The 14,495-nt window shown below is 41.6% G+C and overlaps 1 protein-coding gene across 2 annotated transcripts in view; it reads left to right on the top strand.

Moving 5' to 3' along the window:
- Window positions 1-14,495, top strand: part of BPTF (bromodomain PHD finger transcription factor) — a 3,500,764-nt gene that overhangs the window by 1,779,178 nt on the left and 1,707,091 nt on the right. For both annotated transcript variants that reach the window (XM_044085088.1, XM_044085087.1), the window contains one exon: window positions 2,593-2,835. In XM_044085088.1, the coding sequence (XP_043941023.1) occupies window positions 2,593-2,835 (243 nt within the window). The remainder of the gene's footprint in view (window positions 1-2,592; window positions 2,836-14,495) is intronic.

Below are 14,495 nucleotides of genomic sequence, written 5' to 3'. Positions count from 1 at the left end.
TAATGGCTGTGGAACCTTTCATCATTTTTCATCAGGACAGGGTCTCTCTGAGGACAAACCCAACATTCATGCCAAAAGTGGTCTCCAATGTGGCCTTTAACCAAACCATTCATTTACCTACTTTCTACCCAAATCCCCAGAATAAAGGGAAGAGACTTCTGCACGCTTTGGATATACACAGACAGCTACGATTCTACTTGGACAAGACAAAAGCTTTCAGAAAAACTGAGCAACTGTTTGTAGCCTATGCTGCAGGATCACTAGGAAAGCCTATTACAAAGCAGACAATTTCAAAATGGATAGGCCACTGCATCCGCTTCTGTTATGCGCAACATAGCAAATCAGTGCCTAAGGGCATTGGGCCGCATTCTACCGGAGCAGCAGCCACTTCAGCAGCTTTTCTCAGAGGAGTACCAACCAAAGACATTTTAGAAGCTACAACCTGGAGCTCAGTGCACACTTTCACCAAGCACTAGCACTTACCTCTCTACTCTAAATCCAGGGCAGGCTTTGCCACTGCAGTTCTGCAGGGCCTGGTAGCCTCTCCAAATCCAGTTTAGACCCAGCCGCCCAACCTCAGCTTTGGGATTCTACCCAAGTGTAATGACTGCAACAGTGAAACACAATGAGCATAGTACAGTTGTGTACCTACCATAAATGTAGATGTTAGAGTGTATTCACTGTTTTAGTCCAGGTTACCCACCCACCATCCCCCTTTTCATTGCTAGGACTTTTCTGCACTTCTCAACTCTATACAACCTATGTGGTGTATTTGCTTGTAGATGAAGGAAATGTTTATAGTAATATATGCATGTTTTTTGGCAGAATCTTATCTTTCCAGCCTTCCTATCTGGGGGCACCTGACATCTGGGGCAAGAAAAACTGAAGAACATGGCGTCGGTTGCAACTTTTATACCCCTGGCGCACTGACGTCAGGAAAGAGGCAACAGCAACCGACGCCGGACCAAGACTTTGGAACGCGGGCCAACTGCGGATCGCCTGCCAGCAGGATAACCCAAGTGTAATGACTGCAACAGTGAATACACTCGAACATCTACATTTATGGTAGGTACACAACTGTACTTTTCAGACCAAAGGGACTATCAGAACTAAGGAATGGGGTGCCTCCTCTTCCAAATCTGGAAACTACAAGACACTTCCCTATGGTAAAAAGTCTCAGTGACTTTCCTTTAGAAATACCAAGCACTTACCTTTTAGCCACCCCTTTGGGGTGAAAACTGGCACTTCATGCAAAAAACTGGCAACATATAACCTAGGACAAATGGGTTTTAAATATAGTGTCCCAGGGATACAGATTTCATTTCCACACGTTGCCAACTCCAAACGGATGGCCAGACCTGCCCCCAAATCAGTGGGCAGAGGCTCAGAAACAAGTACTTTCCCTCTTAAACATGGGGGCTATTCAACTAGTACCAGAAGGGGAAAAGGGACAAGGTTTCTATTCCAGACTTTTCCTGGTACCCAGAAAAGACAAATCATGGCGTCCAATTCTGGACTTGTCTACTCTAAACACTTTCCTGGACATTCCAAAATTCAAGATGAAGACTCTTCACCAGTTACTTTCTATGCTAAGCAAAGATGCCAGGTTGGCAACTCTAGATCCAAAGGAGGCATACCTGCATATCCCGATCAGGGATCCATTTGGGGGGCACCTAACACCTGGGGAAAGAAAAACTGATGTAATGTTGTCGGCTGCATGTTTTATACCCCTGACGACCTGACGTCGTGGAAGAAGACACAGCAACTGACGCAGCACCCAAGTCTTTGTTAATCAGGCCGACTGAGGGCAACCTGCCAGCAGATTACCCAAATGTAATGACTGCAACAGTGAATACACTCGAACATCTACATTTATGGTAAGTGTACACAACTGTACTTTAGGTCTGCTTCCTTAGTGTGGTTCTCTGTGACTAATGTACACTGGGATCCATATAAATCTTGTGGTTTCACACATTCTTATGAGAAGAAAGATGTAAAGTATCGACTTCATTAGTGTCCAGCGGACTTACCTGATAGGGACCTTTCTTCTGCCTGTAAAGTTTTAAATTTTAATTGGTGGTTAAGTTGATTATTGCATTTTTTATTCTTACTGCACTAATTAATGATATTTTTGGATTCTTAACACACATTTTTTATGGTATAGGTTTAAAAATAGTCTTGAGCATTGAAATGATAGTCATTGTCTCAAAAATTCATTGTTTGGCAGAAGGTTATGCAAATTGTTTTTTTTTCTGCTGCACTCAAGAGCAATACTTGATTTTAGATTTTGTAAAATGTGTTTTAAATGACAGCACATGAACTTCTTTCTGTAGTGAGTGTTTCTTTTAGAAAATTCTTTCTTAGCTTCTTCATTGTTTTTAACAGTGTACACAGTTGCACACACACACCACAAAATGCTCTTTTGTGTTCTTAATGTTAAAGTGTAACTGTTTTGCTGATGAAGGTCCGAGGTAAGAGGTTTATGGTGATGCATAGAGAAAACTTTTATGCAGACTGTTACTAATAGGTGTCATACTTAAAAAAAAAAAAGTATAGCAGTTGCTTTAGCAAAGATGTCTGTTTTCTGTACAGCTAAAACCAGTAAAAGCTTTGTAAAGAAGCCATCCGAAGTAAAAACTGAAGCAGAAGTATCCAATGAGGAAAATCCTCTTAGAGAAGATAACGTATCGCATGAAAAAAGTGAGGACTGCAAGAAGGATCTGGAGTGTGTTGAAGAGAAGCCCCAACTACAGGTTGCTAAAACTGAAGAAGAAAAGGAAGAGAAGATGGAAATGGAGTCTTTACTTTCTGATCTGGGTCAAATGACAAAAGAAGGTATTCCTGTTGTTTCTTGGGAGGGTCACATGATATTATAAGACAATTTCAATGTTTTAGCAACTGTATGAAACTGTTCATGCCTTTTTTTCATAGTTGCTTTTTGAATTTCTGTCTGCTGGCCCCAAGCTTTCCTCCATCTGGCTCCAGGGTCCACGGACCCACTGGAGTGAGAGCCACTCAGAAGGATTTGCTAATTAAGCAGACAATGGGGAGTTTGAGCTCTTTTTGGCATTCTGGAAGTGAGAGCATTTTTATGCAAGTCCGTAACAACACCCCAGGAGTGGGGATGGGCTATTAACATCAATATAGTGACTCGTTGCCATCACCCTACAGTGGTCATGCAAATGCCTTTTTAATTAACCACTTAGTGTGTACCTTCTGGAGAGAAAAAAAGGTCTGAGCTGAGGAGTTCCATTGCCATTAATCAGTAGGACTGGAACTGCAGATTTCAAGTCACCTTGTCAATTAAACCAAGCTGCACCTCCCTCGCTTTACTACAGTGCTGTGCAGTCATGCACTCTCTCCATATCACCTCTGCTGTGTCTTGATAAGTTGGCATTAGGGAGAAACAGTCACAGGTCAGATTCATTCTTTGTGGCAAAAGCTGCTGCCAAAGTTTGTTTCTCTGTTGATATCATATCATTTGATGATGGTCATGATTCACATTGGCTGAGTGATATGTGGGTTCTGTACCTCTACAGACCCACACTGACAGATTTTCAGAGAATTTAGAGAATTCTCCTCCTGAAAGGGGATTGACTAAGCCCATCCCATCAGGGAAGCCTAACCTTTTTAACAGTAAGTTAGTTCAGTCTTTTATTGCCAGCTGTAGGAATCACACAGTTGAATATCCTCAGGCACCCGCTTTGTGGATTTCAGCTTCCAGACTCAGATAAGATCCCTTTAGGAACTTCCCTTCCTCTTTGTTATGTACGTTTGATTTCTTTTACTTGTGTGTTTTATGTATACGTGTGTGTGTGTGTGTGTGTGTATGTATATATATATATATATATATATATATATATAGATTGTGTGTGTTCATTTTTTATTTTAATATACTTGTTATTTACTATTGCAGTAAATTCCTCTGGAAATGTTAACTCACTAATGTGCTGTTTCTATACGTTATACTTTTTTAAACAGTTGTAGGGTTTTTCTAAAGTGTTTCATGACTTGTACCGGGAAACTGAAGATGTTAAGTTGTTCAATCTCGCCGGTCATTCATCACTGATGGGTTCGGAGCCGATCCTCTGCTCCGACACGGCCGACTAGCATGCTCAAAGTTCTCCAGTAGCTCAAGACCCCACGCCGTAACCCATAATGCACTGCTGGAATTACTTCAGATCTGGTTTGCCGCGGCACGGATCTCTTGGTTTCCAGCTTGGCTGGAGACTTTATTGGGAGTTTTTCAACTTTCAGCAAGTTATATTTGTGTTCGTTTTTTTATTTTAATATACTTGTTATTTACTATTGCAGTAAATTCCTCTGGAAATTTTTAAACAGTTATAGGGCTTTTCTAAAGTGTTTTATGACTTGTACCGGGAAACTGAAGTTTTGTATCATCAGTTAAATACAAAGGACTGCCTCATGTATGTAGAGCTGCAGTTTTAACCATGTGTTTTTTAGCTGCTTCATTTTGAAGTTCTGCCAGGAAAATATTACGTTTTTCACTTTTTTCTTCATTTATATATTTACTACTGATTTAACACTGCTGTAGTTTTTTTTTTATCCTTAAATCACAGTTTTACCATTAATTACTTTATTTACATTTTCTGTGGAAAAATGTTAATTTCTAACAAGAATCTCTATATGCTTATTTATGCTATATTAAAAGCTTTCAGTTTGATGTAAGGGCACATGTTTGATTTTTGGCACTATTCGGATAAGTGTATTTTACGTGTTACTCTGACTGTTATATGCTGTTTACTTCACTGTGCAGGTTGTAGAACAAGGCATAACACATTTTAAAGTTGGTATGTTTATGCGTTTTAACCTTGTTGGCTAAGTTCAGAGATAGTTCATGTTTTCTATTGCTGCTGCCCTTAACAGTGTCAGTGTATTATTCTGGCTGATGTTTTCTTTCACCTGACTTGTTGGATCCTGTTATGGCGGCCTCACCCCTCCCCAATCACCTAAAAAAGAAAAGAACTCAACAAAAATATGCCTCAGCCAATGGTCTGTGAACCTGTTGTTGTCCTAAGCCAGCCTACGAGCCATTTACCTTTTTTTCAGGTTACCCTCTGGTGTGAAGTCCGGGGTAAAAGACCTCTTGCCAAGCATAGTAATCTGTCCCCATATATTTTGTCTAGTAATGTAGTTCACAGTAAGAAGAAACAAAGGTCACCAGACTAAGAACAAGCAAGTTATCATGCATTGGAACTAATATGGCTTCCTTAGCTCTGAGTGTTTTATAGTCTGCTAATCTTGAAGACTAAACTCCTTTGCAGAATGACTATGGGATTAACTTCTCTAGAAATAAGTCTTTCTCAGCAAATTTTGATGGGGGACTCTTGATGCAGACAATAGTGAATGCTCAGAGTCCATCCAGTCTGATTCTTCAGAAGGTGAACAAGTTCAAAAACCCAAACAAGTGTTCATCTTTCCACATCTTGTGTATTTGAGCGGAAGCAGTCTGGAGCTGTGCCAGAGATTGACAGAGTTTATGATTTTATAGTGGATGAGATTCCAGATGTTTTGGCTCTTCTACCTGTGCTACTGGCCTTGGAAGATGTCTATAAAAATGGATGTAGAACCCCTTTGGCTAGTGAACCAGTTCCTAAAATGCTGTGAGGAAATACAAGGTGTATTCTAATCTTGCTGTTTTGTCATCTGACCCAGCTGTGATTTTTTTCCAGCTGCCAACTGTAAACAGATGTCCTTGGCTTATTATAACTGTACACCCCTGAATAAAATTGGCAAGAGGTTAGAATCTCAGGTGAAAAGGTTGGCTCACTGTAGTATTTAGTTATTAGAATTATAACCTAAATTATATAAACTTTATATAGAAGTTTATTTTGAAATGGGCTAGATGATTTTGTAGCATCTTTGCCTGTTTAATAGGAGTGTTACATTGATGGCATTGTTTCTAGTGTGACTCAAGTTTCAAAACATGCCTTTGAGAAGTATCTTGGAAAGGGCGGATGCATTTTCTAGAAATGCAGCTGCTTCTGTTATATTGAGAAGTTATACTTGATTGCATAACTAGGAATTTTTCTTCGTATTTAAAAACGAGATTTTGAATGCTTCTTCAAGTTCTGAATTTGTTTTTGGTTCTGCTGCTATCCAGATTCTGAGACAGTGTGATAATAGAAGTAAATTGATGCAGTTTCGAACTAGAATGTTTCATATTCTCAGGTTCTCCCTTAAGGCATCCAGCTTCAAAGGGTAGAACAAACAATATTCCCAGCCTAACAAGAGTTGGGGGTACCAAAAGGAAATAGCAGGATGCTTCCATACCAAATAAAAGTGGTTCCTTTCTCAAAAAGGACCATTCCCCTGTTAAAGAAGGAGTATGCCAAGACATGGGCATCCTGTCCCTCCTCCAATCTTCCCTTCTCCCAGGTTTTCGCTCACCCGAGCAGCCTGGCCAAGTAGTCTTAGACAAATGGGTGGTGATCATAATGCAGTGAGGATACTCTTGGCAGTAGACAGAAAATTCTTCTCCCTTCAGGGAATTGCCTAGCACCTGCCAGTCCATGCGCATTTGGAGCCTCTGGTACTCCTTCACATGTTGCAAACAGGGGTTATGGAACCAGTTCTGCACCACAAAAAAGGAAAAGGATTTTACTCCAGAATCTCTTTAGTTCCCAAAAGGAGCTATAATGGAGACCAGTGTTAGATTTCTGTTATCCAAATACCTTTCTGAAAGTAACCAAAGTTTAAAATGCTCACCATGCAGATGAACCTACCCCTTCTTACAGACCACTGTGTGATAGTGGTTTTAGATCTGACAGATGGTTATCATATTCTAGTTGTCCCCAACTTCAAGAAGTGTCTGAGATTGGCTGTGTCTGGCTCACATTATCAGTTTTCTGCATTACCCTTTTTGATGATTACTGTGACACATGTATTCACGAAGTCCCAGGCTCTAGTGGGTGCTTAGTGCATGACCCAGGGCACATTTACCCTTATTTTAGACTTGCTGAGTCTTCTTCCATGTGTTTAGAATCATTATACAATGTCTTGACCATTCTAGCTCACCTAAGTTTAAGCAGAACCTACAAAAGTCCTGTCTCACACCCTCCCAAAGAATTGTCTTCTTGGGGTGCATGATAGACACTGCATAAAGAATGTCCTTTCTACCACAAGACAAAATTCTAACTTATCAGAACATTTTCAAGGATCTCTCTCTTCAAGAAACTGTCAGTAAGAAAGATGATAATCATGATTATTGTTGCAGTAGCCTTAGCTTATATGGTTTATATCCTGCCACGAATGTAACAGCTGGACAGCTTCCAAAGCTTCAGGGCATCTTCCACATGCCAAAACTGTTAAACAGCTTGAGCTGAGCTAACTAAAAGACAGTTTTGGGTGCCAAGCCCCTCAGAGCTTTACTGGTATCTAAGAGTATGTTCCTCTGAGGTTTTTGAGGATTGACAACTTTTGCTTTCCTTAGCTGGGCAAATAAGTTCCCTTTTGGGGGAAAAAAACTTCCATTTTCTTATTTTTTTACTAATGTACATCTATTACTTTCCTTTTCAGGAAAGTTATTTTAAAGCTAGGAGTGTTGTGTTTTAACAGATTGTCTTGACACTGTAACATACTTTCAAATGGAGCACTAGTTTCTCTCATTTAAAGTTAGTGTTATCTAACTGGTAAACTGTTTCTGTGGAGAAATTGTTTATTTTAAGATTTTGGGGCTGCCATAGTGTTTGAAAGTGCTTTTCACTGTGCTTTTCTGTAAAAAAAAAAAAAAAAAAAAAAAAAAAACGTGCATGGACTGGTAGTTTTACTGGCATTGCTTCTTGTTTTCCCCAGGATAGATGTGCTATTTTCTGGTTGACCATGGAGCAGGTTGTCACTCCAGCTGTTGGTTCTTCTTCCAGCTACAAAAAGAAAAAGTTAAGTAAACAGCCTTTGCCACCACAGCAGGCTACCAGTTTGCCTGGGCGTCAGGTGGGTGACTGCGGTGGCCATTTGTTGTACCTCTTACCACTCATCTTTTACCCTGGATATCTCTGGTGTAGCACCTACAGCCACAATGAAACTGGGGTTAGCCACGTCTTCTGTGGCGGTTGGGATCCCCTCAGTAGACAAGAGAGAATCACTCTTGTCGATCCTGGGAGAGGGAGCATTGAATGTTTCCCTGTTTTGTCAAAATGCTATGCCCATCCCCGGGGATGCAGCAGCTGCTGTTATTAACATGGTTGGCTCCATTTCTCCTTTCAAAAAGAAATAGAAAACAAAGCATGTATCTTCTCCTCCTCAAATTTCTTTGGATAGGAGTAGTTTATTGGGACTGACTCAGGTTTTGATTCAGGCTATTAATCCTTCTTGTAGAGTTGTTTCTAGTAAAAGAAAGAGGGGTGCCTCGTTTTCTGAAAAGGTTCAGAGTCTGAACAGGACAATGTAGGAACGGATTCAGAGTTTTGGCCACAGATTTCTGATTCAGAATATGAGGAGAGCTCTCTTTTTGATTCTCCCAGTTGGGGGGGGGGTCTCTTTCTCTGTGACTATTGCTAGAGTGTCCCATTGTTTTCAGTGTGAGAACACTGAGGTTTCTCAGCCCCTAAATATACTGTATGTTGTTACAGAAGCATTTTCCAGAACCTGCACCCATTCCTCCTGTCCTCTCTGCTTTAGAGGATGTGTGTCTTACTGCCAGCAGTTTTCCTAATACTCAACCAGCTCTCCCTAAAAAGGCAAATAGGAGGTGTGAAGTTCCTCAGTCTTAAATTTTTATAAGCTATTCCCAAACCTGACCCGGCAGCTATAGCCTTCGTTTAACTCCTCTGCTGCTAAGCATTTATTTAATCCCAGTTCTGCTTTTTCTAATAAGGATGGAAAAATTATTGATCGGTATGAGGAAAAAGTATATACTTCTGCAACATTGAATTTCAGAATTTTAAATTGTTAGGCTTGTGTGTTAAAGTTTATTCTGACGTATTGTGAAAGTATGAGGAATGTTTGCAGTGTGTGTATGACTCCATTGATACTTCTTCCAGGACTATGGACGCTGGTATGGTTTTAAGGAGGTTTGTTTGGCTGCACTGTCAGAACCTTCCAGATGATAAAAAATGAGATTTTAAAATCTCCCTTGAACTGAGATTTAATGATTGGCCACTCTGCTGCAGAGGTGATCAAAAAGTGTGATGAAAGGGGCAAGCTGATCCAGGGAATCTCTTAAGATTTTTCAGATGACCTTTTCCAAATTGACCAAGGGATCTTGTTTCTCCTCATCCAGTTTCTGCAAAAAAACAGAATAAACAGTCTCAGCAGAACTCAGGTAAACAGTTTAGGAAGAAGTGGCAAGGAGGCTTCAGAAAGAAGTCTGAAACCTCCCAAAACCAAGGTGACTCCAAAAAGTCTGAATAACTGTTCAAGAGACCCTGTGACCCTCTCCTTCCCTGGCCCGCTTTCTTTTCCAGAAAGTCTGAATCTTCTTTTTACTCTTTGGCAACTGATTGTTTCAGACAAATGGGTTCTGAAAATCATTCACTAGGGTTACAGAGGGCAGTGGGAGGAAATACCTTCTTTCCAGTGGATCTTTCTTCATCTTGCAGATCAGTTGTTTTGTTTCCACCTGTTCATCACATGCTGTCCCAAGGAGTGATAGACCCAGTTCCTCTTTCCCAGGTGGGAAAGATGTTTTATTCAAGGCTGTTCCTAGTCCCAAAGAAAGAAAATGCATAGAGACCAGTTCTGGATCTTTCTTTCCTGAACCTGTTTGTGTTAGTGGCCAAATTCAAAATGTCACTTTCAAGTTTTATGGTAACACTAAAGTTAAAATATGCTTATCACATTCCTATTCATCCAAACTTCAAATGTTTCTTAAGGTTTTGTGTGTCTAGATCACTTTATCAGTTCTGTGCATCACCCTTTGGACTGTCCACTGCATCAGAGTGTCTAGCTGCTGTTATAGCTCATTACAAGTTACAAGGTATCCACATTTTCTTGTATTTAGATGATTTGCTTATCTTTGCAGAGTCTTGAAAGAAATGTTGAGAATCTCTCTCTCTTGGGTAAGAGATGATCTGCACAGGCTGGGATTTCAAGAGAACACTCAAAAGTCTTTCTTGACTCCCTTCCACAGGTTATGTTCCTAGGATGTCAACTAGAAACCTCAGTTCATAGAGCTTTTCTTTCACATATATCTTTATCTATTTCTAAGGTTTTCCACTCAGTCAGTCACTGTGAGGGAATGCCTCAAGATTTTGGTCTCATGGCTTCTTTGATTCTCATGATACTCTTGGCAAGATTCTACATGAGAAAGGTACAGTGGTATCTGAAATCTTTTTGGTCCCAGCATCAACACCCTTTATCTTTGCAGATCCCAGTACTGGGGTTTGTCAGAAGAAAAATCACTTAGTAAAGACAACAGATATCCTTAAATCAAGGTCTCCCCTTCTCCCTCCCTGCTCCAAAGCAGTCAGTCACCACAAATGATTCATACTTTGCTTGGGGAGCAGTTTCAGGAGAGAGAAAAGTGCAGCAGGTGCGGGACACCAAGGACAGACAGACACGCATGCGCACATAAATATCAAGGAGATGCTTGCCCTGATCAAGGCACTCAATTCTCTGAACCATCTTTGGTGTCCAGGACCTCTTCAAGTGGTTGCAGACAATACCATAGTGATGTAGTGCATCAACAAGCAAGGAGGAACCAGGTTGTACCCCCTTTGCAGACTAACCATGTTAGCTTGAGATATAGTTTCACAGCTGAATCTCATGATACAGACATCCTACATTCCGTCAGAGCGAAATTGTGTTGCAAACCAACTGAGCAGAATTAGGGCAGACCCTCATGAGCGGAAACTAGATGAGGGGGTCTTCCAAGATTTGATAGGTTCAGTGCTAACTTTACCCACCTCTCACCCCCTAAAGGGCCCATATCTATACAGGAACACGGCAGAATTCCTGTAATCACAACTACTCAGGTAAAAGTTGCAGTCTCTAAAGCCAAAAACACAGCATCCATGGGAATGGACAACATCCCAGGCTGCGTTTTACACGAACGTCACAACGAACTGGCTCCCCACCTAAGCACCATGTTCAGTCATAGCCTCACATCAGGCTTTGTGCCCACTGAATGGCACACAGCAGCAGTTATCCCACTCCTCAAAGGGGGAGCCACCACTGATCCCAGGAACTATCACCCTATTAGCCTGACGAGCGTGGTCTGTAAGGCCATGGAACGTATCATCATGGAACTCATAAACAAAGGCATTGATAACCTCCAAACTCTGGACCCCACTCAGTTCAGGTTTGTGAAAGGCAGATAATGCCTCCTGAACCTGATTGACTTGTTTGAGACAGTCACCAAAGCCATAGACGAGGGTAAGGTGGTTCACACAGCCTGTCTTGACCTCGCCAAGGCTTTCAACACCATCCCCCATTCTGAAATTATAGCTAAACTCGCTAAACTAGGTATAAATCCCTACATCACAAGATGGGTTGCCAACTGGCTGACTGACAGAACCCACACTGTAAAAGTTGCAGATTCCAAATCTGACTTCAAACCAGTGACAAGTGGAGTACCACAGGGTTCAGTTCTGGGACCTCTCCTGTTTAGTATCTACTTCTCTGAAGTACAGGCTAACACAGAAGGCCTTTGGCTAACAAAGTTCATAGATGACTGCAAACTAGGAGCCATAGTCGAGTCCCCAAATGATGTGGACATCCTACAGAAGGGCCTCACTGAGGCAGATGCTTGGTGTTAGAGCCATGACCTCAAGCTCAGTGCCAAAAAGTGCATTGTCATCCCCTTTTGTAAAAACTCTGTACCCATGCACTACCACATAGGCGGCAGTCTACTTAATGCCAAATGTGTGATAAGAGACCTTGGGACCCAGATGGACAGTAGTCTCTGCTTTGATGATCACATCGCCACAGTAGTCAGGAAATCCTTCTACGTGGCACACCTCATCACAAAAGGGTTCCCATCCAGGAAAAAAGAGGTCATTGTTCCCCTCTACTCAACACTCATTAGACCCATTATAGAGTACAACACCCCTTTTGGAATGTACCTCACAAGACATCTGCAGTAGCTGGAAAGGCCACAGAAGTACCTCACAAAGAGGATTACTGGCCTCAAGCAGATGCCCTACACTGACCGTCTCAAAAAACACCAGCTTTACTCCGTAGCATATCGCCTACTCCGAGGTGATCTCTGCCTAACATATAAAGCTATGTCAAATCCAGAGCTGTTGGACTTGCTACACTTAAAGAAATCCCAATCTCTCCGAGCTACACGCTCTAGGGACCTAAACATTGTCACCACAATAAACAGGACATGCTGGAGGGATAGATTCCTGTCCCAGAGACTTCCCATACTCTGGAACAAGCTACCCATCTATGTCAAGCAAAGTTCCTCGTTAGCACTCTTCAAGAAAAATCTTGATGAGTGGATGGGAAATAGGAAATACACCCCGGGGATCACTTCTCTGGCTCTGCTCGTATGGGCACAGGAAAGTAACTTTCTTGGGTGGTGTAAGCCAGGGAACCTTTTTGGCTAGGCTTACTTAGATAGCCTAGCACCTACCTATGAACCTATAAGGAGTTCTTCAAGTTAGACATCTTTCCCTCTTCTCTGAACAATTAAAAATTCTGTACCAGGACTCCATGCAAGAAGTCATGGAAGATAAATGCCTTTTCTTTTCTTTGAACAGGAATGTTCTTGTATGCCTTTCCACTAATACCCAGGGTACTTAAGAAGATTCAGAAGGAATGCCCCATGATCACTGTGGTGACTCTGCTCTGGCACAGGTAACTGTGGTTCTTCCTTCATTTGGAGATGGCCAAAGGAAAATACCACAAGCTTCCTCACAGAGCGGATCTACTTGCACAAGAACAGGGGTGTTTAATACATTCAGGTGTCAATCATCTTCAATTCATTGGATGATAGGGTCTTAATTCCGTATAGGCACCCATTTTTTCAGGACATGCAGCAGCGGACTATTGGATACAAGAAAGTCTGATACTAGAAAATCATATATTAGCAAATGGTAAAGGACCCATATAGCTAAGGCTACTGCAGCAGTGATCAATATAAAGAACATAGTACAATTTATATAAGTTGAACTTAGCATAACAGTAGATGTTTGAATGAGCACTGCTGCAGTAGCTTCCCTCCCTTCATCCCCCTTGGTGTTTTGATGTGATTTTTATCCCATGATATGAACATTTATTTTTTACTATTCCTACCCTTGTCTTTTCAGGGCTCAGCCTCCATCTCTGCTGGCAAGAATGCTCTGAAGGGCTTTGCACCCAAACTTCTCTGTAAGTCAGCTCAGACTGAGCTGCTTGACAGTTTAGGGGCATGGATGTGCCCTGAAGCTTTGGAAGTTGGCTGGCTATTACATCCTTGGCAGAATATAACCCATATAGCTGAGGCTACTGCAGCAATGATCATTCGAACATCTGCTATTATTGTAAGTTCATTTACACAACTGTACTTTTCTCAGGATTCTAGGCCTCATGGCATCAGTGATCTTCTTGATACCACTGGCCAGACTATAGGAGACATATTCAGTGGTTAAAAAATTGCTGGTCGTAGCACCTTCATCCCTTAGAATTAAAGGTACCAGTGCTTGAATTTGTGAAATGATTGTTAAAGTGGTGGAGGAATCAGATGCTTTTCATTCCAGGCTTGCTGGTAATCTTCACCCTCCTGATCCCAGTTCAGTCAGTCAGACAGTCTAGATGGACTTGTCAAATTTTGCCTGGGGAACAGTGGCCAGGGGAGTTGGTGCAAGGTGAATGTGGTCCTTCAGAAGCTATAAAGCGCATAAACATCAAAGAAATGTTAGCAGTTATTTAGGTCTTAAAAGTTCATCACCACTTATGGTCTCCATTTTAGAGGTTACAAGCAGCACAGCAGTCATTTGTTACCTGGACAAGCAAGGTGGTACAAAGTCATGACCACTTTGCTGGTTAGCAGTGATGGCCTGGGAACTAGCAATACAGCAGTCTCTTAAGCTTCAGGGCTCTTTTACATCATGTCAGAGCAAAACATAGTGACAGACAGACTAAGCAGATCCCGGACAGACCCTCATGAGTGGAAAATCAAGACAGAGGTCTTACAGAATTTGTCCAGAACAAGTCAAATAGATCTTTTTATCTCCTTTCTAAACAAACAGAAAAGTTCTGTTTGAGACACACCTATTCTTATTCCTTGGATGGGAATGTTCCATTATAAATTTCCACCCTTTCCACTGATATCCAAGGTGCTTTTGAAGATTCAGAAAGAATTACCAAAGATCATTGTGGTTGACCCCCTTTTGGCCCTGGCAGAGTTGGTTCACCGTTTAGTGGAGTTGACCAAGGGCAATTGCCACAAGCTTCCTTACACTCTGGATTTGCTCACACAGTGTCAGGGGCGACTGTGGACCCCATCTTAGAACAATTACAGCTGACAGCCTGGATGATTCTATCTTAATACCTTTTAGGAACTTATTCCATGAGGATGTGCAGTAGGTACTGAAAGAAACAAGGACATT

Source organism: Protopterus annectens, chromosome 10.part0, assembly GCF_019279795.1.
Source record: "Protopterus annectens isolate FY-2018-M chromosome 10.part0, PAN1.0, whole genome shotgun sequence".
Taxonomy (NCBI): Eukaryota; Metazoa; Chordata; order Ceratodontiformes; family Protopteridae; genus Protopterus; species Protopterus annectens.
This window is presented reverse-complemented; position numbering and strand designations above follow the sequence as displayed.